Source organism: Molothrus ater, chromosome 15 (genome assembly GCF_012460135.2).
Source record: "Molothrus ater isolate BHLD 08-10-18 breed brown headed cowbird chromosome 15, BPBGC_Mater_1.1, whole genome shotgun sequence".
Classification (NCBI taxonomy): Eukaryota; Metazoa; Chordata; class Aves; order Passeriformes; family Icteridae; genus Molothrus; species Molothrus ater.
Window position 1 is genome coordinate 7,681,300 of NC_050492.2, and position 24,386 is coordinate 7,705,685.

At 46.1% G+C, this 24,386-nt stretch overlaps 1 protein-coding gene across 1 annotated transcript; it reads right to left on the reverse strand.

Annotated features, from left to right (window-relative positions):
• Positions 1-24,377, reverse strand: LOC118691983 (solute carrier family 22 member 4). Its single transcript, XM_036391527.1, has 10 exons — positions 23,977-24,377; positions 17,853-17,956; positions 16,076-16,230; positions 12,218-12,389; positions 10,214-10,340; positions 8,194-8,294; positions 7,015-7,229; positions 6,173-6,355; positions 3,628-3,763; positions 1-2,465 (listed from the first exon to the last, which is right to left on the reverse strand). Exons 1-10 carry the CDS (start codon positions 24,367-24,369, stop codon positions 2,390-2,392), a joined length of 1,662 nt encoding a protein of 553 aa, XP_036247420.1. The 5' UTR covers positions 24,370-24,377; the 3' UTR covers positions 1-2,389.
• Positions 24,378-24,386: the final 9 nt, after the last annotated feature.

Sequence of the window (24,386 nt, forward strand, 5' to 3'; positions counted from 1 at the left end):
TTGAAACAATGTCAGTGCACATTTTTATTGCAATGAAGACAGAGGGCAATGACTGACAATTACTACAGCTTTATATAATTATTAGCAGATCCAGCAAGTCAGCTGAGGATCCAAGGTTGCACAGAGAGACCCCAGTGAAGGTGACAGAGGTTACAGATGAGGCACAGGGTGATGACCCCTGCATCAATGAGAACAATCCAGCTGGGATTCCCTCATTTCCACTGTGCTCAGACTCCATAAGGCCTTATAACAACATCATATAATTTTAAAAAGGACATTCCACTCCCCTGAAAGATTATTAAATCTGTTGCAAAAAATACTGAAATGTGATGCTAGCTCAAGATCAATGGTTTAAGTAAGAAAAACTAGACTGGTTAAAATACAGTATTTTAAAAAACACTGCACTTTTTCTTATTTAAAAAAGGAAAAACAGGTTCTAAGATACTGAAAGGTTCAAGAGTACAAAAATATTTACCTTTTAGAAATACCCAAACCTACAATCACATAAAATAAGTCTCAAAATAACAATCTTCATAAAAATATGACCACCTATATTTAACTCAAGTTCTCAAACCTGTCCTATGCTGATAAAAAGACTTTCTTGAGAAATTCAGTTACATCTAAACAGTACATATTTAGATTACTCTGTAAAAGTAAAAGCAAGATTAAATACTGCTGTTATTAGAGAAACTGATTGAGCAGGGATGAGAAGATCAGGAGTCACAGGTTCTCTTATGCCATGTTACATTTATGGCAAAAACATAACTGCAGGAAATTAAAAATAGTATTTCAACTCCCAAAAGCAGCTTGAGTTAATTGCACAAGTTCCTTGCATTTGTTATAAAGCTTAAAATTTGTGCTTGAACTTCAGGGAGAGCCTCATTCTTGTGCCAAGAGCCTGCACAAGACAACCTACCCTGAACTCATGCATTAGAGATGAGACACTGTGCTTTTGTTAGCCCTTACAGAAGGTGAATCAGGGCTAATTGTTATTTATAGAGAATAAAAATCAGTCTACCAGGTCTGACAGACTTTAAGTGACCAAGAAGTGCACATACAGCCAATAAATACAAAAATAAGAAGAATTACACTCTTCAAACAATGTAGTGTTCATAAAACAGTAGAAGCACAACTCTGAGCTCGACATTTATCTTCACTCGGTCTAGTTTTGCCAAATTAAAAAAAAAAAACCAAAAAACCCCAAATATATATAATCTGTAGGATTTGAAAACCAAATACTGGTTTTGTTGGTGTTTGGGTTTTTTTTTTTTTTTATAAAAACCCCTGTGGTCCCAAATTAGTCCTTTTGAATTTTTAATAGCTGCAGGTGAACATATGCAGTACAGAAAATCAGATTTTTGTGAGCATCAAATTGCCTTTAAGTTTGTAAATTCTACAAAGGTTTTGTGAAAGCTTTTGAAACTGCAGTGAGTGTTCTCTGAAGGTGCAGAACAAAGTGGTATATATTCAAAGAAGAAATTAAATACTTTAGGAAAAAGACAAAACAACATCCCGAGATAGCTAAAAAACTGCTTATGTCCATATATCACAAAAAACCTGAAAGCTATAATGCATGGCATGTTGGGACAGGATCATGGACTTGCTACAGCTCACTTTTCTGTTGAAAGTGGGTGTGACCCACCAGAAAGTCAGCAAAATATAGTCCTTTCTCAGTGCTCAAGATTTTCCCCCTTCCCCAAAGACACTGAAGATTCACAAAGCTGAGGGTTTTGGGTGGGCTCAGACTTTATGAAACAGCAGCAACTTTTACAGGAACAGGGGGATCCCAGGTCCTGGGAAAAGCAAGTGACACCTAAAGCCCCTCTGAAGGCATGTTTAAAACCCATGTCCTTACAGGAAGTCTCTGTCTGCTCTGCTACAAATGAATTTTGACTCCACTTAGTCTGTGGGCTTTGGTCACAGATTTCAAAGGAGGCCAGGATGTTTCTTTCAGGGTTTTGAAAGGCAGACACCCAGCTCCCCTTCCTCCAGTCAACACAAAGTGAGAAAAACACCAGCATTAGGTTTGCTATTTTTTTTCCCCTTTCAGCAGCTTTTATTGAGTACCTGACTGCCTGGAGTCACTGCTGTGTTATTTCTAAGGCTCACTTCCAGCTTACTCCTTGACTTGTGTTCAGCACAGACAGGCCCCCATTTCTCAATGGGGACTGTGTCTGCTGGCAAACAGCAGGGAACAGGACACTGAATGACAGAATAATGGTCCTGCAGGAGCAGACAGCATCTGGTCACTATACTACATAATTTGGGGACAGCAGCACAGGGGATAACAACTATGGTGCAGTTGGGTTTTGTTCATTTTCCTCTGGCAGCAAATGCATTTGAGATGATTTTGTTCTTCTTTCAGCCCCTCTGAGAGGTATGTCTTTCTTCACAAAGGTGTTATCAGACTTTTAGGACTCTCCTTGGAACTCCTAATGCCAGTGGTTTGTTGCTCATTTCTGAAACTGAAAGCAAGTAAAAGACTGAGCACATTTTCCAGGGTATCATCAGACACTTCCCTCTCCTACAAGCACCACTACAATAACCCTGTTACATTGCTAGTATAAACATGAGATGAAATATAATGTTCTGTACAGTGTTCCTTGCTGGATGGCAGCAGCAGTGTAGCAAACAATGCCTGGAACTTGAACATCATTCAGCAAATGTAACTCAGTTACTTCAGGCTGTTCATCCAAGAAACCTCGAGGGGAATCTGGTTTGACTCTAGGATTTCTAGCTACAGTTTTTCAACTGCAAAGCTGAAAAGCTGAAAAGCCACATGATACATCTAAGAAGTAATTGCGATAAAGAGCAACATGTCCTTTCTCAAGGAAAGGCCTAGCAATTTTTCTGAAAGCATAATGACAGCTCCTTATGCTGACCAGGAATTAGATAAAGGGAATTCTATCTTTTTCAAGCTATTATTGCTTACAGGGGCGAATTCCATTCCAATACCAATTTTCACTGAACTAAATGGTGGCTATGCAGCTGCTCTTTGGTTAATTCAGTTTCCCTCTGCTGCTCTAAGAATTTTTCTCACACTGTAGTGGATGTGCATAGATCTGAGTGGAAATGTGTGCCTGGGGTACCCTAAATAGCAATGTTGATGGGACAAGAGAACTGTCATTGCTTACAGCTAAATCATATAAACCAGATCAAAAGCTGTCCTGGCCTGTCTCTGGCTGCCCAGGAGGAGACTAGAATGTTGAAATCCTGCATTTAATTTAGAATAGTACCTAAAGAACTTACACTGGAATAATGAAGGGTCTCATAATGCATATAATCCTACTAAATAAATAGTTAAAGGAATAGTTTAAATAAGGAGTTCATGAGAGTAAATTATATAATAGGATGGAAAATGTCTGGACATCTGAAGCAACAGCCTCAAGGTGCTGTGAAGGTCAGCCTTGCTTTGCCAGCACACATCAGCTCTCGGGTTTAGACATTCTGGAGAAATTGTATGATGTCATTGTCTGTCAAATTACCAATCCCAAAGAAAACAATCTGAAGGGCATTTTGAAAGCTTTGAAGTTTTGCAGTGGACCTGAAGAAACATGTTTTCTGATTGTGAAAAGGGACTGTATTCTAAACTCGAATGAAGTGTGGGCTGAATGAAAGCTGCCTTACCATTTCACCTTCAGCACCTGCTCAAAGCTCTCGGGCAGTGGATTGCCAAAGCTCTCTGGGAGAAACAGGGTCAGGATCCCAATCAGCACAGTCAGGCTCCCCATCAGGATGTAGGGTAGGAATCTGTCATAGGCACCTGGCAGAACACAGAATATTCCAACAGTACTCAATGTCCAAAATTGACAAACCCACATGTAAAGTTTATATTCCAAACGTTGGTGTAATGCAGAATTAATTGGAATAATAAGCTGAAAGATTCATCAATATCAAAGGTGAATCCAAAGCTGAATTACATCTATTACCTGCCAGCAAAGGGACTTTTCAGTTTTAAAGCTTCAGAATGTGCTCTTGGATGGCCACAGCTACCATAATTTTATGCCAACCCCCACATTTGTGTAGCAGCCAAAAGTTTGGGTCATTTTTTTTGTTTGTTTGGGGTTTCTTGTTTAGTTGGTTTTTATACTTTTATATTTTCAACTGGGATAATCAACATCTTTGCAAGGCAATAGCTCTGCTGGAGCCTTCAGTACCACACTGTCATCAAGAACCAAATCCTCTGTTAAATAATACAATATGAGGGAATAAAATTGCTTGTAAGCAGTGAAGCACTAATCACTGCCTGAGATCATACACCCTGCTGGGCTGATGCAAAAGAAGGGAAGGGACTAAGTCAGCTGAACAGGTCAGTTCCAGACTAACAGCTCATTAATGGGGGACTGCTTTAAAGCCTTCCTTGCTGCAAAGGGAGAGAACATCAAGCTTTCCAAGACACACATGAGGCTCTGACCTTAGTCTCCTCAGAAAATTATTTTGGACATGAATGCAGCAGCCTCTGCCAGCAGCCTCAAGCTGGCACACAACTGTTTAGGCAGGATGCAAGATCCTCAAGTCACAACAGCACAGCAATGAAAAGGTCTTTCAGAAAAGGGATTAGCTAGGAGTTAAAGTATTGAAGATAGAGAAAGTACCAAACTGGACTTGACAGCTTTATTTTATAGCTGGGATAGAGCAATATGCTTTATAATGTATGGAATAAACTCAGATTAAGAGGGGACCTCTGGGTATGTCTCACAGAGCTGAAGTTTGTGATCTGATCTTCTCTGTGGTTTTGAGCTGGATGAATGGCAAGGTCCTAATTTAGCTGTAGCAAATAGCAGCAGCTGACAACTTTCTCCTCAAACCTCTTAAAGTTTAAGAAACTATTTTGATGTCTGGAACAAGACTTTTTTAAAGATTGAGCCTATGGATACCTGGGAGAAAAAAAAACCCATAAATCCACAAAAAACAATCAGTAAAATTTTTTTTTGTCTACATTTCTCTCTTAGTGCTGCAATGGAGACTGAAGACCTTCAGGAGAGTCACAGTCCAGCTGACCGTTTCACTTCACATTTGCACTGTACAAGTATGAAACTAAGACAAGGCATTTTCATCATTTTTGGTACAGTGTGTTCCAGTTAACACTGGAATGCAGAGGTGAGTCAACACTGATTAGTTACAGATAGTAATCTCCTCTCCACTTTTCCTGGAGAATGGAGAATCAGCACAAACCCCTCAGCAGTACACCAGCAATGTTTTGTCAAAGCCAGCAAAGTCAAGCTCATGTTGTATCAAAGATCTCAGCAGGAAGCAACACTCATTAGAGGCAGAGAGAGCTTGACATGGGTCCAGTGATGGCAGAAGGAAATAAATCATGTGTGAATGAAAGAAAGAAGAGATTGAGCACCCCAGACTGAACAGAAGGTATTCACTTTCACCCTTAGTCCCCTAACCTCTATCACTCTTTCCTGTCTGCAACATGAGGAACATGCATTTTATGTATTAAACAAAAAACCAAACCAAACCAAAAAGTATTTGTCAGTTAATATATGAGCAGCACTCAGAATGTGATGGCATTGAGTGTCAAAAAAAGCCTATGAGGAAATTAATAATTCTGCTTACAGAAATATTGAGCAATAAGAAAAAGCAAAATGAATGAATGCTGAGATGACTAGTTTAGAAACTTTAAAAAAAATTTAAAAACCCACTTCAAGTAAACACACTTTCATGCCACTTAACCGTACGTTTTCCATGTATTACTTTGGAGAGCACAAATCCTGGGAATGTTTGGATTCCCACCTGCCAACATACCCATCTCAGGATGCACAGGGACAGTCCCATGCAATGAATTTCCTACTGCTACATTTCCTTACCTGCAAGACCATTTCTTGTCACACTCTCCTGGGAAACTAACTGGCACCCCGAGATGTGATTATCATTTCAGCCACTCTGCTTGCACAGCTTATAAACATCATCATTGTATTGGACCAGCTCTAACTCACTTCACTGAAACATGAATGGTCCCTAAAGGAATGAAGTGCCTGATCCTTCTGTGAAGCCCAGGGAGCTCCACTTAATTTCTGCCATGTGAGCTCACACCCAAGCTGAGAGAAGGAACTGAAAAGCCAACAAGTGAAGGCACTTAAAGCTGAGCCTGCACTGTAGAAGCTCAGACAACTTCTCTGTTGTGGCAGTTGTGTGGTGCAAGGCAGGAAGGAGGAGATCTCACCCAGGTAAACGAAGTACGGAGCGATGATGCTGCCCAGCCTAGAGGCCGTGGAGGTGGCTCCCACTGCCATGTTCCGCACCAGCGTGGGGTACAGCTCCACGTTGTAGACATAAAGCATTGAAAATGCAGCTGTGATGCCAAACTTCCCAAGCATCACCAGTCCAACAGACAGGACATTAAGTTCTGAAGGAGAAAAAAATCAAGGTGAATAAACAACACCCTGTGCTTATTACCTGTATTACTTCTACATCCAAAAGACTGTATTGCTGTGTTTTTCCAAAAGGTCATGAGTTGGGCACTTTAGGTTATTTTAATTATACAAAGTATTAATCCCATTCCTAGATGACTCCAAACTCCCCACTAAGCATAATGTAGATGCTCAGGTTATTTTGTATTTTTCAGATTTTGGTTGTCTTCAAGTAAAACAGCATTCTTGAAATGGAACAAAACTCTGGATTACACAGCAATAAACTGCAAGCTTGAACCCACCCCTTTTTCACAAATTCCTGTGGAGATTTACACACAGGGAAATCCGGATGCAGGTTTTTGTAGCCTGGAAGCACAACCAGATAAATCACAGTACACTTTCAGCTTTCATTTTAGAACTTGGTTCCCCCTGAACTATATAAAGCTCAGTAATTTGACACAATAAATGAGAGTTGAGTGTGACTCAGCATATACAAATGCAAAATAAACAACCTAAGGCTGCAAGGGATCAGCATAAACTTGACCTCGAATTCTAAATTTGATCCTGGTTTCCAGTAATTTTGCAGTACTATTACACAGTACCATAACACATTTTGAATGTTTCGTATACTTAAGTCACATGTTTAATTTTGTACCTTCAGGAACCAGCTGAATGAAGAGGACAACACTTCCCCCTAAAAACAAGGTGCCAGATAAGGAGTAGCGCCGTGGGAGGGAGCGGAGGAGAAGCCAGGCGATCACATACGCTGGAACTTCAATAACAGCTGAGAGGAAACAGTTGACATAGGCATTTCCATGCCAGTCTGGAGTGCTGAGGGACAGGCCAAAGTAACCAACTGATGTGAAAAACCTGAGAAAAGCAATAAAACCAAATTATTCCAGAAACAGCAGTCTCTGAATGCCTCCAGTGTTGCCTCAGATGTCGTTACAAAAATAGGATACCGCAAAGCACCGCCACAGGCATTGTGGCTTAAAAAAGTCTCAGTGGCAACCCCCTCTTTCTATTCTGTCATCCCATTCAGTGATCATATCCACAGCAGCTTGAAGACACCTCAGATTTCTCTGTCCTTTCTGCATACACTAAACCACAAAAAAGCTTTGTGGAAGTTGTTCACAAAGGCTTTTCACTGCAACGGACTCAAAGACACAATGAAAGTCTTGCAAGCTTCCCAAGCCAACTACATTCCTACTTGCAGCTAGTGTCAGGATCTCCCACCCTCAGCAGTTCCATTATATCTTATTTAATCTTCACAGAGAGCTGGATGTTCATGTTTCAGATCTCAGGAGTGCCTTACCAAATGTGCTAGCCAGTTCCTTTCTGCTGGAGTGAATATGGACAGAAAGAGTTCTGGTTTGTCTATATGGCATTATTGGGTCCTCATTTCTCATGGCTGCCCAGGCAGGGGATCTCACTGAGATGGGCACAGTACAAAACAGAACAAAAATGCTGGCCATGGGTCTGTCTCTTATTATGTTACTGAGTTGCTGCCTTTGCTTCAAAAAGAACATGTATCTTCAAATAAAGATTACAGAGATGGGTAGCATTAAAAAAAAAAAAAAAGCAACATACTTAAAAATGCACAATTTGTTACATATAGTTTTCTAACTATTTTACATCTGAGTCAAGGCTACTGTCTCCATATTCTGGTGTGTTAATGCAGTGTGGTTGTGAGGACACTGAGGGCCATGTACCAGCCAAGGACCACTGGAGCTCGACTCCGAGGCTCAGACTTATTATCTAAACCCGTGGCATGTGCCCTCAAATCAGGAACTGTTCTATTGCCTGGGTACTTTAGGAATACACATTTCCTTACCACAAAAGTAATGACATAATAGTAATAGTTGCAATGTTTCGGGTTCGAAATAGGTCCAGAAGGATAGCCTTCTGCTGCTGCTGGGGCTTCGAATCCTGCATCTGAAGGAAAAAGGAAAACAAAACCAAAAAAATTCCCACACACCTAAGAGCATAACAACCTCTGCTACCCACAGTCCAGGCAGTTATGGAGTTATGGCTATCAGGGGATAAGGGCCACTTCTGCACCAGGGAGCACAGTCCTTTGGTGGAGCTGGTCCTTGCACCCAGCTGTACTCATGGGAGTTTCCACTGCACCACGAAGATTAATTAGAAAGGAGAATCAGCTGAGCAGGCAGATGAGTTAACATTTCCTTAAGGATGTCACATGGTACTTCCAGAAGTAACCTCAGTACCAGAGGCATTGTTCTGTCCATTCTCTGCACTGTCCATTCAACTCTCTCAAACCTTCATAAGTGATGTGAAATGAATGCAGGAAATCAGCCGGTTTTGCTGCCTGCCAGCACCCTGACAGGGAACAGATGAGAAAAGTTGGTGAGGCCAGGGCACATCACAGGAGCATCCACCACCTCAGATTGGAGATAGAGGGTCTAGTTTGAGGCTTGAAGCAGGAATCTTCTGGGTGGCATTAGGGTGCCTTTCTACCTGCACACTTTGCCCTTGCCAGGGCAAAGCCAGAACTTGTGGCCAGGCTTCCCCCAGGCCCAAAGAACAAACCACCCTGCTTCTCCCTACAGGACTATCCAGGAGATACCCTTTCCTAGGAATAGATGATGGTTTCAAAGGAGTGTCTTTCTATTAATGTTTGAAAAATACTTCCAACATGAGACTTAGCATGCAGACATGTTTCTCAGGCTTTTTTGAACAGACACTTTGGCACACAAAATTTCCATGAAGCAGGTGAGTGTCTCCTTGGTTTATGAAAATATGCAGGAATGATAAAATGCTGCAATCCAAAAAAGTCATCCCCAGTTTGAAAGACATCTGAGGCCTGGCTGTGAAGTAAGAGAAGTGCTTTTCCATGGCTGGTGTAGAATGAGCTTCACATAATTGGAACACACACTTCAATTTACACAAAAACTTCCACTTGGGAAAGAAATCTTCAGCCAAAATATAAGTGTGACAGTCAAGTGATGGATCCTGCCCAGGGGAGGGGTAACTCAGAGCATCTTTGTCCTGCAGACACTGCAGAGGAGCACACGGTGCTTTGCTTTCTGCTCTCTCTGCCACAGAAGGAAGGTGGCAGTATAAGGCAGCAGAGGAAGATCCGACCTACAGACACACGGTCATTGCTGAGGCAGGGCCGGAGGAGCCTTTGCACAAGAAAGAGGTGCCTCTGGAGGAGCTCCAGTGAGAGCAGAGCCAGTAGAGGGAGAGATGAGCACAGGATCCAACCATTCCACTGTGGCTGTGCTGCTCCCTGCTGCTGGGCTGCCAGGTTTCACCAGACTTTTTTCTTTTAACCAACAGATATGAAATACAGAAAAACCACAGTTTTGAAGAAGAGCTTGATGTTCTTCCCTGTCTTCACTCACATCATGGTTTTCAAGTCCCCTTGTAGCACTCAGGTGCTTTGGGCAACCTGAGGAGTCCCTCAGGCTCCACACAGACCCAGCTCGTGTGGGTGCTGGTTCAGGGTCCCCCACACAGGCCCCTGCAAAGGGCTCTTGCTAAACTGCTAAAAAAGCACCAAACTGAAATGGGCACAAACACATTCTCCTTAGGTTTTTGCAGTGCCCAAAGGATGAAGCAATCTGAGTCACCCTTGTTTTGAAAACCACAATAAACAACTGCTGAGGAAGAGAATTTTACTGTGAAAAGCAAACAAATAAAACCTCCCTCTGGGTTCTCACTTTGATCTCTTTGATCACTTTGCTAACCCAGCACTTACCACAGGCCAGCAGCCACTGCCAGCCCAAGAGCTGCTGGTGCAAACCAGCTCTGCTGGCATTTCCCAACAAGACAACCAGCCAAAGAGGGAAGTGCCAGCGAGGTAAAGCACCAGGATGTGTGGAACATACCTCTGCAGTGTCAAAAAGCACATCTGGGGCTGGAATGCCATTCATTTTTGCAGCCTTTTGGATAATAGCTTCTGCCTCCTTATATCTTCCCTGGGAGATCAGCCACCGAGGAGACTCAGGAATGATCCTATAATAAGTTTCAGAAGAAATTATTCAATGTTTCCCCAAAAGTAACAAGTTATAAATAACATATTTATTGTGCCTAGGAGTTACACTCGGATGTCACAGATTGCTTGCAGCAGGAGACAGCCAGCACAGAAGCATGTGGGCAATGTCATTCAAATACATGGGACCTTTTGTGATGCTAAAGTAGATGCTTTGTCCTCAGTGGTTGTTTTTTAGGGAATAACTGATGTCCACCAGGTGTCACCAGATAGACAGATAGGATGGGAGTAGCTTAGCCAGTGTGAATATTCTTAGGAAACTGCACACAATGTGGAAATGCTTTAAATATGACAGTGTGTATTTAAAGGTTCTGTGTCATAGGAATCTCATATACAAACCTCACCATGTTACCACAGCTCTGAGGCAGATTTTCCCAGGCAGAGGGCAGGGGCAGTGTCCCCTTGCAGAGTTGATGACATTCTCTAATCAATCACAGGCACATGTTGAATGAATTAACACCAAGCACAGGACAGAAAACTTTAACTTTCCTTAACTAAATCCTTTGGTATTAACAAATGCTATCTTTCTCCCTTTAGCCAGCAGCACTTTTTCCTCTCCTTGGAAAAAAAGCAGGTCAGGCACTCCTTTCTGATGAGCCCTAAAGACTGACTCAAAGCCAGGTCAATAATTGCAAACATCAGATGATTTATATCTGATCATTAATCACTAATGGGACTTTCTGTAAGATGAGCTGCCCCACTGCTCTTCTTACTGGGAAAGCTGAGGATCTTGAGACTGCAGAGATAATGCAGGAAACCTTTTGGAAAATTTGGAAGGGAAATGAGTGAAAGAGCAAGAACTGTACAGAGCAGAGGGATGTGCAAATCACATGGCCCATGGAAGCAGTGGGTCCACATGCCAAAATGCCACCTAACACCAACCTGCCTTGGCAGAGCTTTGCCAGGGCACCTTGATCCCCATCTACCCCCCCCCAGGCCCCAAAGTGCCATGAGAGGAAGTTTTTGGCACTTTTAAGTGTAAGCTTTTAAAAGGCCTGGGAATTCCCAGCCCATAGATTTCAAAGCAGGACTCTGAAGCCATGCAGCCATGCCTTGGGGACAATTTTCCTGTGCCTCACAGTGCCTGCTTTACAGCAGACATCGGAGAGGGTCCCATCCAGAACCAGCCTCCCCAGAGAACAGCTGCTTGGTGCAGAGGGAAACGCTGCTGTGAGGAAGGAATTTGAAACACTTCAAGTGAAATAAGCAAATTGACCCTTAAACAGAATCAGACTGTCTTTAAAATCCCATGACAGCAGAGGTGGAGCTGAAAACCGTTTTAAAGGTTTGGTTTGAAGACTGAGGTTAAAAAAACCCCAATTAAGCAACAAACCATCAGCAGATACTTCTAACAAGACTGCGACATGCAGGAGGTGTTTTAGACTATAGAAGTGTGTGTGTGTGTAAATCATTCAACTGTTATAAAGATCCTAATCGCTCACTTACTTTTTCAAGATAGGAAAAAGAAAGGAGTTTCCTGAACAATATGAAAGGACTCTTCCTATTGTGAATTATTCTTAAGAGTGTGAGTGATGCCTTGCTTTTCCTTTCCTATTTTCAAACACCTGTCCCTTTAGAAAGGCAGCAACCAAACAGGCCTATCTGCCCTTCTTCAGTGCTTCAGTCCAGCTAAAAAGAGCAGGGCTTCAAGTACACAGCACCAACGAGGCTGTCTAGGTAGGTACTCGACTTAGAATTGGCAAGAAACCCCAAACAAAAAGTGTCCCCTGAAGGCAGAGCCTTGTGACGCGGTGAACAGAAGAGTGCCCTCCTCCCTGACCCAGCACAAAGAGCATCAGGCGGGAGGGGAGGTGGAAGCGTGGCCCCGGCATGGACTCACCACCAGAGCGGGATGCAGAACAGCCCCGGGACAGTGAGCGCCAGCAGCAGCATCCGCCAGTCTCTGATGAAGTAAGCAAACAGTGGCAGCAACATGTAGCCAATTGCAAAAAATATGCAAACTCCTAATGTAGAGAATAGAATACGAACTGATTTGCCAAGAATTTCTGTGCCTGTTTAAAACAAGGGAGGTTGGATTAGCATTTTAACTCTTTGTTTTCAAGCATGACTAAATACTTTATTGCATTTACAAACAACAACAAAAAAATAAGCTAAACAATCTTAGAAAAGAGCAGCACAGCACAGACATGCCTGTACAGAAAAGCTGCTGGGAGTATTGGGAACATTCAGATAAAGAAGCTACTTCTGTTTGCTTTGATTAATGCATTGGCAGACACAGATAAGGACAGGCATGGGGGATGGCTGGCAGACTTCCAGGAGCCTTCCCCACACACTCATCCTGCTCCCCCACTTAACCCATCTGGATTTAAGATTAATTCACTGCTGGGCACTTCACTTTGAAAGAGCAAAGGTCTGAGCACAGCAGACTGGCATGGGATGGAAGGATGTGAATTTACAGTAAGGTGAGGTGGAAACAAATTTCCCACCTATTTTTGGGAACAGAAGGAAGGTTGGAATGTTGGATGGGCACATCAGGGCTGAAGGACAGAACCAGGGAAGATGCCATCCTCTAGTAATGTTACTGTTCCAGTAGCCAGGCAGCAGTCAGGGAAAGCGTCCTACAGCCATTGCACCATGCAGCAACCTAATATCGAGTCATGAAAACTCAGACAGTTCTAAGCCTTCCACAGCACCTCAATTCTTTTATTATAAAACACCCAGCCACTCCTTAACAGAATCCAGTGAAGTTCTCAGGTCCACCTCACTTCTCCTTGAGCTCTCAGCCCCTGGTGTGCAGAGCTCTCCTTCACATCAGGAGCACTGCAAGGGCCATAACTGCCACAGTCTGATCTGGACTCAATTAAAACACAAATGACACTGAGCATACTGAGGGTCACAAAGTGTGGAGAGTGTACTTGGGCTGTGTATCATGGCAAGAACTCCAACATTTATTATTGTTGGAGTTCTTGCCATGATTATTGCAGAGAAGATGGAAAAAAAACACCCAAGACTGGAAAACCCTCCTATTTGATAGTTACAGGAATTCTCATTTCAGAAACTGGGAGTAACTGAATAAAGTCACAGTAAAAAACCACAAAAACAAAATTTTCTGGGCTAAAATGGGTGTGTGGGGATAAATGTTACCATCTTCCTCTTGACTTGCTCTTGTTTGGAGGGACTTTCTTGGGAGAGGTCTGATACTTGAAACATTGATTTAAGCCTGTTACATGTTACATAATAATTTGTGTAATTTCAAAGACAGTATGAGATGATGTCTCTCCTGCCTTTCCTCTTCCCTCATTCTCCTAGCCATGGAGCAGCAGTTCTTGGACAATACCAACATGCCTTCACAAACCTCTGTAGTGTTTTACAGTCCCAGAACCTGAACTCAACAGTTTTGAGCACAGAGAACAACTGAGACTAAAGCTATGAGAGAAATTTCACAGCATGGTTGAAATAACCCTAACATTGACTACAGAAGTTCACCAACAGCTCAGGAGGAGCTATTTCCATGAAGGTGGGCAACAATGCAAATGGCGGCATGAGCCTGGGTGGCTAAGGATGCTGAAACAGGGTCTGAGCTGCACAGGGGGAGGCAACAGAGGTTTGGATGTTGAGAGATTGAGTGACAAGAGAAACTGTGCTGAACTTGGGAAAAGACCCACTGCCCTTGGGGATGGAGGGTGCCAGGGCTGCAGCACAGCCAGGGTCAATGGGGCCTTTATAGGTGCTGGTGTCACTGCTGCCCTGCCAGGCACAGCTCAGCCCTGCCTGCTCTGGGATGAAACAAGGGGAGCATCTCCAGCACATCCTGTAATCAGGATGGGCTTTCTAAAGGAGTTACTTTTCTTTTTATGGGTATATTCTCCTATTCAGTACCTCTATCATGTGCAGCTTCCTGGAAGCTCCTGGGTTTGCCTTGCCACAGGCAGAAGTCACAGTGCTTATGGGGACACCTGGCTGTGGAGTGTAGGGTGGGAAGTAAGGTACTTCCCCTCTGTAAGTACCTCCCTCCTTGCCCATGACAGCCAGCTGATGGCTCACTTAAAGGAGGAAGCTAAGGTCTAAGTTAGTTTAGATTAACCCTGCCCTTAGAACCAGCCTCAAGGCTGCTGGGGAGTGGCAGCACTGCTGCCAAGTGCCCCAGGAATCTGCCTCTGCTCCCTGGGAGCCATTGCTGCTGTGGCAACTGTGGCAACAGAGGAGAGGATGGCAGAAGAGACAGCCCAGTGGGGCAAGGGCCAGCAAACAACAGCTAACCCATTAAACAAGCCTGATGGCACCAGGGAAAACTCAGTCCCCTCTCTCAACAGAAGAACCATTTGTCCACTGGGGTGTTCCTGGCCCTCCCTTCCAGCTTTGCTTCTGCTGAGCACTGAGACAGTATCCCAATCCACATCCAGCTGTGCCCCACATTCCCAGGGGAGCTCCCAATCCACATCCAGCTGTGCCCCACATTCCCAGGGGAGCTCCCAATCCACATCCAGCTGTGCCCCACATTCCCAAGGGAGCTGGCAGCTAAATTCCTGCCTGATCAGAACCTGCACCTCTGTGCTACACAACACCCATGTGTTTCCACAAGGATTTTCAGCTTTACCCAGTACTGTACCTCCCAGCCTTCCCATGGCAGGCATTTGCTCCTGCTCCATCAGCTCCACACAAGGATTAGACCACCAGGACAGTGGGAACAGTGGCAATGGTGACAGCAGTGGCAGGAACAGTTACAATGGTGATGGCAACAAGGGATCTCCCTGCTGACAGCCTGACCTTAATCCTCCCTGTGTCACAGGCAGCAGTGACTCGTGGCTGCTTGGGGACACAGTGCTGCATCCTTTTCACAGCACTGACTTCACCTTATGCTCTTCTGGACTGTTTTTTTCCCCATTAAACCTCATGGGGTAGGAAACACCAGCATTAACTAGTAATGTACAATTTTAATCTAGCTCACATTACAATCTACAAATTGTAATGTTGATACCAGGAGTTTAAAACTAGCCATAAATCTATATTTGTACAGACTTTAAAGACAGCAAATCCCAGTTTCCCCCCTGAAACCTGCATCACTCATCCCCATAATTTGCCCATGCTGTTGCCTTTCCTGAAACCCCCGTGTCCAGTGGGAACCTCTGTGGGGTCCCCTTCCCATGGGGTCCCTTGTTCCCTGCAGGGTCCCCAGGCCATGCAGCTGCTGGGTCTTTATTCCTACACTCCCCATAGTCAAGAAAGCAAAAAATCTTCCAAAACTTAGGATTTTATCACTGATCTCAACACTGAGAGCATTTATGGCTATTGGGGCTTTGGCACCCAGCAGCTCCTCTGCTCTGGTCCCTCTCACACTCATCATGCCTGGAAATTGCTGGTTTGCTCCAAGGCTCTGCACCCAGGTATGCACTGACCTCTCTGCAAAGGGTGCAGAGGGAGGCAGGGATGCTCCCAAATGCTTCTGTATCTCAGAACTGCTGCTGTTGCTAAACCCTGGACACTGCCTTGAATGTCTTTTCCAAAGAGGAATGAAATGGATGTTTATTTAGACTCTTCCTGCTCTCTTCTTTTTCTCTAAACCTACAGAAAGTATAGGCTTGAAGAATGACAGAGCAAAAAACCAATCATTCTGGCCTAAAGTAGGAATTTTACCAGTACAGATTTACCACTGTCTAATTAAATGATCCAGGTTCAGAGGGAAAAAAAGTAACAGTACATTAAGCAAACATTGAATCTAATGCAAATATATTCATACCCAAAATGAAGGCCACCACGTAGTTAGAGATCTGTCCCATCCCCACAATGAGGAAGAGCACTGTGAACATCTCCCAGCTGGTGGAAAAGATCTGCAGGAAGCTGAAGCCAGTCTGCACAGCCATTGTCAAAAAAAGGATATTCTTCCTGCCAAACCTTTAGTAAAGAAAAAGATTATTACTGAAACAGCATGTATTTATGGTGGGGCCTATGTAAGAGGGCACAAGGGAGAACAAACATCCAATCTCAAGTGATGCATCTCAGCACAACCTGAAGTTCTGTTCATCTCAACAAAAATTATTTTCATATGCATATGCATTAAAAAAATATTAAAATTTCCAAGACCCACGAGACAAACAAAGAAAAGCTATGAGCAGAAACTTCAGAAAGCCACTAGACAGAGATTAAGGAGACCAGGCAACAGTACAATAGGGAGACACATGCAGACTGCAAGCCACACACCTGAAAGTGAGAAAATGATGGATTTTAGGCTACTGGTACCTATGCTTTGCAACACCATTATGCTTTGAGTGTGCTAAATAGCTAAATAGTCAACTGGTTCTGGTCTGAGTTGCCAGACATACTGCCCCCTTTGTGTCACCTGTTTCTCTGCATTAGGATTACATGGCTTGTGGTCCTGGAGAGGCAGGACAAGCTCAGGTTTTCAAACCTGTGGCACAGATGCTGCACAGGCTGCATCACCTGCTGCCTGCAGCAGCCCTTCACTTGGAAAGGCTTCTATGGCAGGCATGTGGAAATTACTTAGGGACAGGCTCAGATCACAACCCTTTACTGACAAAAGCCCCAAATAATCCAAGGAAGCTCATGTGGGAAGGCATGAGCTGGGCTCTCAGTGGCTGTGCTGCCACCAGGGCACACACACTTCCTCAAATGCTCCCACTGGGAAATGGCACCACTGGGATTTAGTGATTATCTCATCTCCCTTTCAAACTTTAACACCAACTGACTTCTGCACTGGGGCAGGAGTCAGGAGATTAAATTCAGATCACATGGAATTTAATGCTGGAGGCTTTAGGATTAAGACTCCCAGTGAGTTTTGAAACCCCTCCACTAAGCACCCAGAGGAGCACTGCTACCTCATGACATCCTCATTCCCAGAGAGCAATCAGAGCAGGACCAGAGATCTCACCATATGGCTATGGACACAGGGCTGAGGGCTCAATGGAGCAGAGATTTGCACAGGGAATGTGTATTCTGCATTCAACACTGGTAAGGCCAAAACCTCAACACTGCTGAGACAATTATCAAATGCCTTTAATGATTTTTTTTTACATTTATATCTACTTAGTGAGATGCTATGACAATTGCTTTCATTTTCAGGTTATCTTTTTTCCTTCCTCTCACATGTCCTTACTCTGTTTCCACCAAACCATCTCTCCTGTGTGGAGATTCCATTCAAAGGGCAAATTCCTATCTTGCAGCTCTAGCAAGGGATTATCAGTTAATGTGCAACAAAACCCAGCATCTTTTAAACTACTGAAAAGGCTGGATAAAGAAACAAATGGGAAGTGGGTTGTGAAGGGAAAGCCACTGCATCAATCTGCAAAGCAGCCACATGGGCTCCTTGTGGAGATCAGTCCCTGGGCTCTGAAGTGCCCAAGAGAGAGAGAAATCCTTCACCTGGGGTAAACCAGGATGGGATTTTTGAAGAAGCCAGGCCAGTTACCTAATTTAGACCAGAACTCAGAGCACTGGACATTTCACTCCTTTTGTCTCTCAAAACAAATGCCCCAGGTGTGCTCTGCCCATGGCATTACCTGTCTGAGAGCTGCCCCGAGATGAAGGAGCCGATGAGGACCCCCACAAAGAAGAGGGAGGTGGTCAGTGGGGATTTCCAGTCGTCCTCACACACCAGGTTCCACTGCAAGAGAAAGTCCTGTGCTCAGACACAGCCCCAGTGCTGTGCTGAGCCTCATCCAGCACAGGGGCTGCTGGCTGGAGACACACACATCTCCATGCAATGGAATTCTGTTTCCCACACTTCCACCCATCACCAGCACTGTTTTCTTGGCCAAGGTCACTGTTGGAATATCCTGCTTAAAGCACAAGAAAATGAAGGGAAAATTATTTTCTCCCCAGGCAACTCCATGAGGCCAAAGCACCAGCAGCTGTCTGACACAGCCCCATTGCCTCTGGCCAGCCATGCCAAACCTGATGGGAGCCCATGTGTGCAGCTCAGGGGCTGTCCTGGACCTGCTTCCAGTACAATTCTCCCATCATGTGCCCACCAGACCCCTGGAGCTGGCTCCCCATGGTCCAAGATGCTTCCACCAGTGAAACAGAGCAATGGAGAAGGGTAAAGAACCATCCCAGCTAAGGACAGCTGCCAGTTGACCTCTGCCAGCACAAAACCTGCTGCATCTCTATAACTTCTAGGGCTGACAAAGCATGTGTAAGAAGACACACAGAATGAAATGTCTTTTCTTGCACTGATGTGTTACCAAATTCTGTTCCACCCCACCCCCTGCACCACTGACTTGCCACCCATCACTCACAGCCTCATGACTGCAGCTGGCTGTGGCTGCAGACTTAGGACAGGAGCCAGTGTGGAAACTTCCACCTAAAACTACTCATAACCTCAGACAAGGTTTTAAAAAAATAAAAATGGCATCATGAGCCTCTGTCCACTGAAGTTAGAGCTGAGCATGTTTCTGCCAAGGCTTGCTCCCTTCCTGGTGACTAATCTCCTGGTTAAGGCATGCCTGCCAGGAGCACTTAGGGAGAGGCTTCAAACATGTCACTCTCAGATCAGATAATTCTACCACAATGGTAAGCTAGTTAGATACAGATTAAAGCATGGCATCATTTTAATAATTAGCCACGCTATCAGAGAGCAGGGGCATTGCCTGCACCAGCAGCCACCCTTTGCTCAGAGAATGGATGGGCCAAGCATAGGCAAAGGCTTGGTGATGGAGCAGAAACCTGCCATCAAACCTGCTCAGGCTCCTCACTCAGCTGCAGGCAACAAGGAGCAGCCCTTGTGTTACAGAGACACCCAGGTGCTGTCTGATGGCACCACAAGCCCTGCCAAAAACAAACCACCAGTGGATTGGTGGGTGAGCTTCACAGCTGCTGCAGAATAGGCAGGCAAACCCCAGAACAAGAGGGAAGGTGGTGTGGTTTGATGCAGTTTGCTTTGGACTATAATTTAGGCAGGAGATGCAATTAATGCCTATTTTCAGACAGAACAGAAGGACCCTGCCAGCAGAGGGGAGTCAAGTTCCTCTGCCCTTTGCCCAGCCTGCAAAGTAACACCAGCTACCAACAAAAAAAGAAGCTGAGGTTAAATACACAGCCCATGCCTCTTCCCGAGGAACACACATGTCTTCAATGCAGGAACAAGGAGCCTTGTGGACTAAAATGTGCCTCCAAGACCTTATTCTGATTAAGAACAAAAAGAACCCTGTGGCAGAATTTTCTGTAAGGTATTTTCTTGTCCCTGCTGGGAAGGGAGAGGTGGTGAAGTGTGGGCCTGTCTGGGCACACACCTGCACTTATATGCACTGTGTTTTGAGAAGGTGGAGGTTTGCATGTGGGTTAGTGGGGCTCTGGTACATTCAAGGATGATAGCTGTGAAAAACAGATGCAGAGATCTACTTCACCTGTGAAAGAAAACAGATTTCTGTAAAGAAAGTCAGTACAAATCAAGTCCAGTATTTAAAACAAAGCAAAATTCAGCTACAAAACCCACAGCATTTCAAGTGCAGGGCAGAGGTCTTTCACTCATCCTGCACCTTCCTTGCCCCACTCAGGGAAAGCTGTTGAGTGACAGCATGGCAGAATCTGCAGCTCATACAAACTATTGTCAATTATCTGGGTACTGAGCACCTGCTCCTGGACCTTCAGACTTGAGTTGCTCGAGGTTAAGGATCAATGTTTTCAAAAGGTCTCCATGGTGCCAAAGGCAGTTTGGCTGTAAAATAAACCCAGCTAAATAATAACTTGCTCATGAAACTGCATTACCTCCTTGGTGTTAAATGCCTCCTATCCAGGTGTTTGCTCCATTTTTCCCATGATATACTGCATATCCAGCAAAAATTCACTGTACAGAGTCAAGTCTGTCAGATTTGGGGGGATGTATAAAAAGCACACAGCAGCTGGCTGTCCAAAGAGGGGTTACTGTGTACAGAAACTCACTGCATTTGACCAGAAAACACACAAACACATCAAATCCATCTGACTTTAAGTATACCTGAAGCTGCTGAGTGAACAATCCACCTGCTTTAGCTCCAATATCACATGGTACCTGGGCAATACAGCCCTACCCTGCAGCTACACCTCATGTCCCAAATTCCAGCTTCCCATCCCCACAGGCACTCACTCTGACTGAGGCTCATGCACAGTGATCAACCACATAGAAAGATGGTAAGGTTTCAGCAGTGCTTCAGTGTGTAGGGAAAAGTGAAATGTAGCTTGTTTGACCCCTTCCTCAGAGCTGCATCCCTCACAGACAGCACCAAGCACACCATGGCCACAGGCCCAGCCACAGCAAAACTGCCTACAGCTAAAACTTCCAAAATGTCTCTACTGGGCTAATTATACATTAACCAGAAAATAAGTAATTCCGTAATGTCCCTAGCAAAGCAAACTGGGGAGCAAAGTTCATGTAAGATTCCAGGCAAGGCCTCTGAATGCTAGGAATAGGAGCTGCTCAAGAACACTGTTATTAAATCATTTTATTCCCATCAAATCCCTACAGCCCTCTCTAACAAGCTCCCAGCTACTGCAAGAGCCAATTCTGCTAAGTGCAGCTGATAGGAGCTCTATAGATGGAGGAGCTTTCTGAAAAACTGAAGTTGCTGGAGAAGGTGCCCTGACTGCCCCAAGTGCCCCCCTGCCAATCAGAAATCACTAATTAACCCCCTGAGTACAGTCCATTCACATCAGAGGAGAAAACACTTGTGGAGCCTCGTGTAAATGGGTGGGGCTGCAAACCAGGGAAAATCTGAACTTGTTTCCAAGAGTAAAGCTGACCATGAATAACTCAAGAAGTGTTAATTATTCACAGATGGCCCCATCCTGCTCCCTGGGTACCAGGTCCAGCAATGACACCAGCTCTGCTCAGTGCACAAGTGACAAGCACTGAGCATATGCAGATTCTGCCATGCTGTCACTCACCTCCATGCCTGAGCACAGGGTGGGCTTCCAGGGCTGGGCAGGGCTGCTCTCCACTGATGGAAAAAACCAGAACAGAACAGAAAAGACCTTCAGATGTCTTTAAACTACAGCAATTCCTATCCAGTCTCTTGCCTCTGCCAGTCCCAAAGGCTTCTGGTTTCTGCCTTCACTAACATCAGTGCCAGGGCTGGGACAGGGACTGAGCAGGATGACCTAGGGGACAGAGCAGTAGCCCCTGCAGAGCCTCTGGCACTCCCTCTGCCCTTTGCAGGGGCCACAAAGTGGTGTCTGGGGTACACGCCATGCCCCCATGGTGGAGAGCAGCTCAGTGTCCCCAGGGAGCAGTGCCGGTGACAGCCTGGCTCAAGGGTACTAACTGGATCCTAATGCCTACTCCAAAGAGCAAAATGAGTGCTTGTCCTTGAGCCTCTAAGTCATGTTTGATCTGAACATCATTATCTGGAAGTAAAAGAAAAGTAGATTTGTTCCAGAAAAGCATACCAATGTAACAGACCCCAGGAGCCTGCCAATAGGAAAAGGAAACCCTGCAACCCCTTCATCTCAGCCAAGGGATCACTCCTGACCCCACAATGATCACATTTCCACTTGCTCACTATTGCTCTTACAGCCCCTTTCTTACATCTGGGCCAAAGATCACCTGTGGACACATTCACTTTTCCCCATTATCTCCATTTTATGACCACCAAAATGACTCAGTCTGGGATTCTCTGGTCCCAGAGTTTAGCATGTCCTCATAGACCAAGTAACACAGGTGCTGAGCTGGCATCTCCCACTTGCCTTCAAGCAGCATTTGGTAACAGGATTAAATGCAACTGAATGAATCAAATGAAGTCTCCAGCACTTAATCCTGTACCATCAAGTTCTGTTCTTTAATTGAGTTCTGAAGCCATTTCTTCACTAAGCTCTTCTGGTGGCCTGTCCTGGCTTGTCTTTCCTAATACAGAGAAAAATGCTGTGTACAAAAAATAAGTATCTCAAATTTGTCTAAACTGCCTCTTTCCAGTATTTAATCAGTGCCTGTTTCCTTGTTTTGAAACCAAATTCAGCATTTTTTCCAAATGTCCGTGACAATTTTGAAAAAAACAAGTATCCTTTTCCATCTGGCTTACAGATGGGAACCTGGCATTTGGTTTCCATCTCTGAATGGGCTATTGCCTCTCTGGCACACCCCAGGCCCCAAGGCAAACCCCACAGCTATATCCCATCCAAATACTGCACAGAATGCTCTTGCCTGGCATCTTCCAATATAAATGTTTTACTGTTCATTAAGAAGAATCACATTTCTACTCCTTTTGCTTCATGTACTGCCTCTCCCAGAGCACGCACTGACTCTAAACAGAGATAAGCTCATAGAGACACCAGGATAAACTGACCTCCCTCTGGCAGTGAGAGTGGCATTGTCTGTGCCAGTGGTGGCCACCAGGCACCTGCCTGGCAGCCGTGCCAGCCTGTGGGTTATGTGGGCAGCAGCTGTGCCAGCCGGGCATGTGGGCAGCAGCCAGGCTGCTGCTTCAGTTTGCCCATGGCCAGGAGCAGGGCAAGCCTCCCATGAAGCCCTGCCTTGATCTGATATTGTGAGGATCTCCAGCGACTGAGTACCAGTGCCAGCACAAATGGCAAGTGTCACATGTGCCAGTGGCATCCCTTTGAGCAGGTGACAGGAGGCTGCCCACCTCCTGCCCACATGGCATGTGGCTGAGCCTATGTCTGCCCACCCCTGGCACAGAGCCGGTCCTGTGTCCTCAGGGCACAGACTCCTCGCCTCAGCATCAGAACCTTTCCTGGCTGTGCCATCCTCCGATGTTTTATTGGTGGCAGATGTTGCTGCTGAGTCACAGGGACTCGTGAGGAGGGATCCCCACCCTTTCCCTCTCACGCTCCCGAGGGTGAGGAGGGCGGCCCTGGGCTGAAGGAGCGCGGAGCCTGCCAGCTGCCACTGCCTGCCACGAGGGCGAGCCTGTTATTCCCTGAAACCCCTTACACAACGAGGAACAGCAACAGCACTCCTGCAGCTTCAGAGGAGTCATTTCCCTTCTCTAACGGAGCTCCCCGCTCCGTGCCAGCGTTACGGAACAGCACGGCTCTGCCCCCACAGCATGGCACGGCCAGAAGACGCAAACAAGTGCTCCCATTGCCCGGCACCGCTGATGTTCGCCCGTGACGCTCTGCACAGATGATGCCACTGCAGGCAGAGCCTGACAAACCGAGGGGACAGCCAGGCCAGGCTCCCGCGGGAGTGACCGCGGCACCTGCCTCCCGCCGATCCCAGCGCTGGCGGCCACGGAAGCACCGGCATTCCAGGGCACCGGGCCAGCGAGGGTCCGCTCTGCCCTAGCCCCGGACAGCTGGGGGTGTGTTTATCTGAACGCGTCCGTGTCCCCATTCAACGCTGCACTGAGGACGAGCAATTCCATCACATAGAAAATTACCGGCATGGTCAGCGTGCTGCAGGAGGAAACTACCGGGCTTCAATTTTCAGCCTCTGCCTCCCCCTCCACACAAACCTGTCCCAGAGTAAAACCAGCTGGCAAACACAGCTGGAGCGGCGAGGGCGCGCAGCTCCTTCGTCAACCTTTACCTCCCGCGTCCCTCCTGCCTCTCCCAACATCGTGCCCAGCCGGACCCCTCCCCACAGGCACTTCACCCGATGGTTCCTGCTCCCCGTTCGCCCTCCCCCGGACAGAACGACAGGCCCTGGCCCCAGCACGGCCCGGGGTAGGGGTGTCACCGCGGCCCGCGCACCTCGGTGACGATGGTGGAGCGATAGACATCGCGGCTGTACTCCCAGCCGTCCAGGCACGGCTCCTGCTCCAGCGCCTCCAGCTCCACGTCGGAGCCGGGTCGCAGCCCCAGCGCCGAGAAGTTGGCGAGCGCGGCCAGGCGGTAGCGGCGGCAGCGGCTCGGCACCGCCTGCCCGTCCCGCAGCTCCAGCGGGATGCTGGCGTTGCGCCACTCGCCGCTCAGGTTGGCCCCGCGGGGCACGACGCACCGGTGCTCGGGCGTGCCGGCCAGGAACACGACCGACATCCCGTTGAAGCCATTGGGAATGATGCTGGCGCTGAGCAGAAAGAAGACGAGGCGCTGGAAGCGGCCCCATTCGCCCAGGAAGGCGGTGGCCGCATCGTAGTCGCGCATGACGAGCGCGGAGCAGC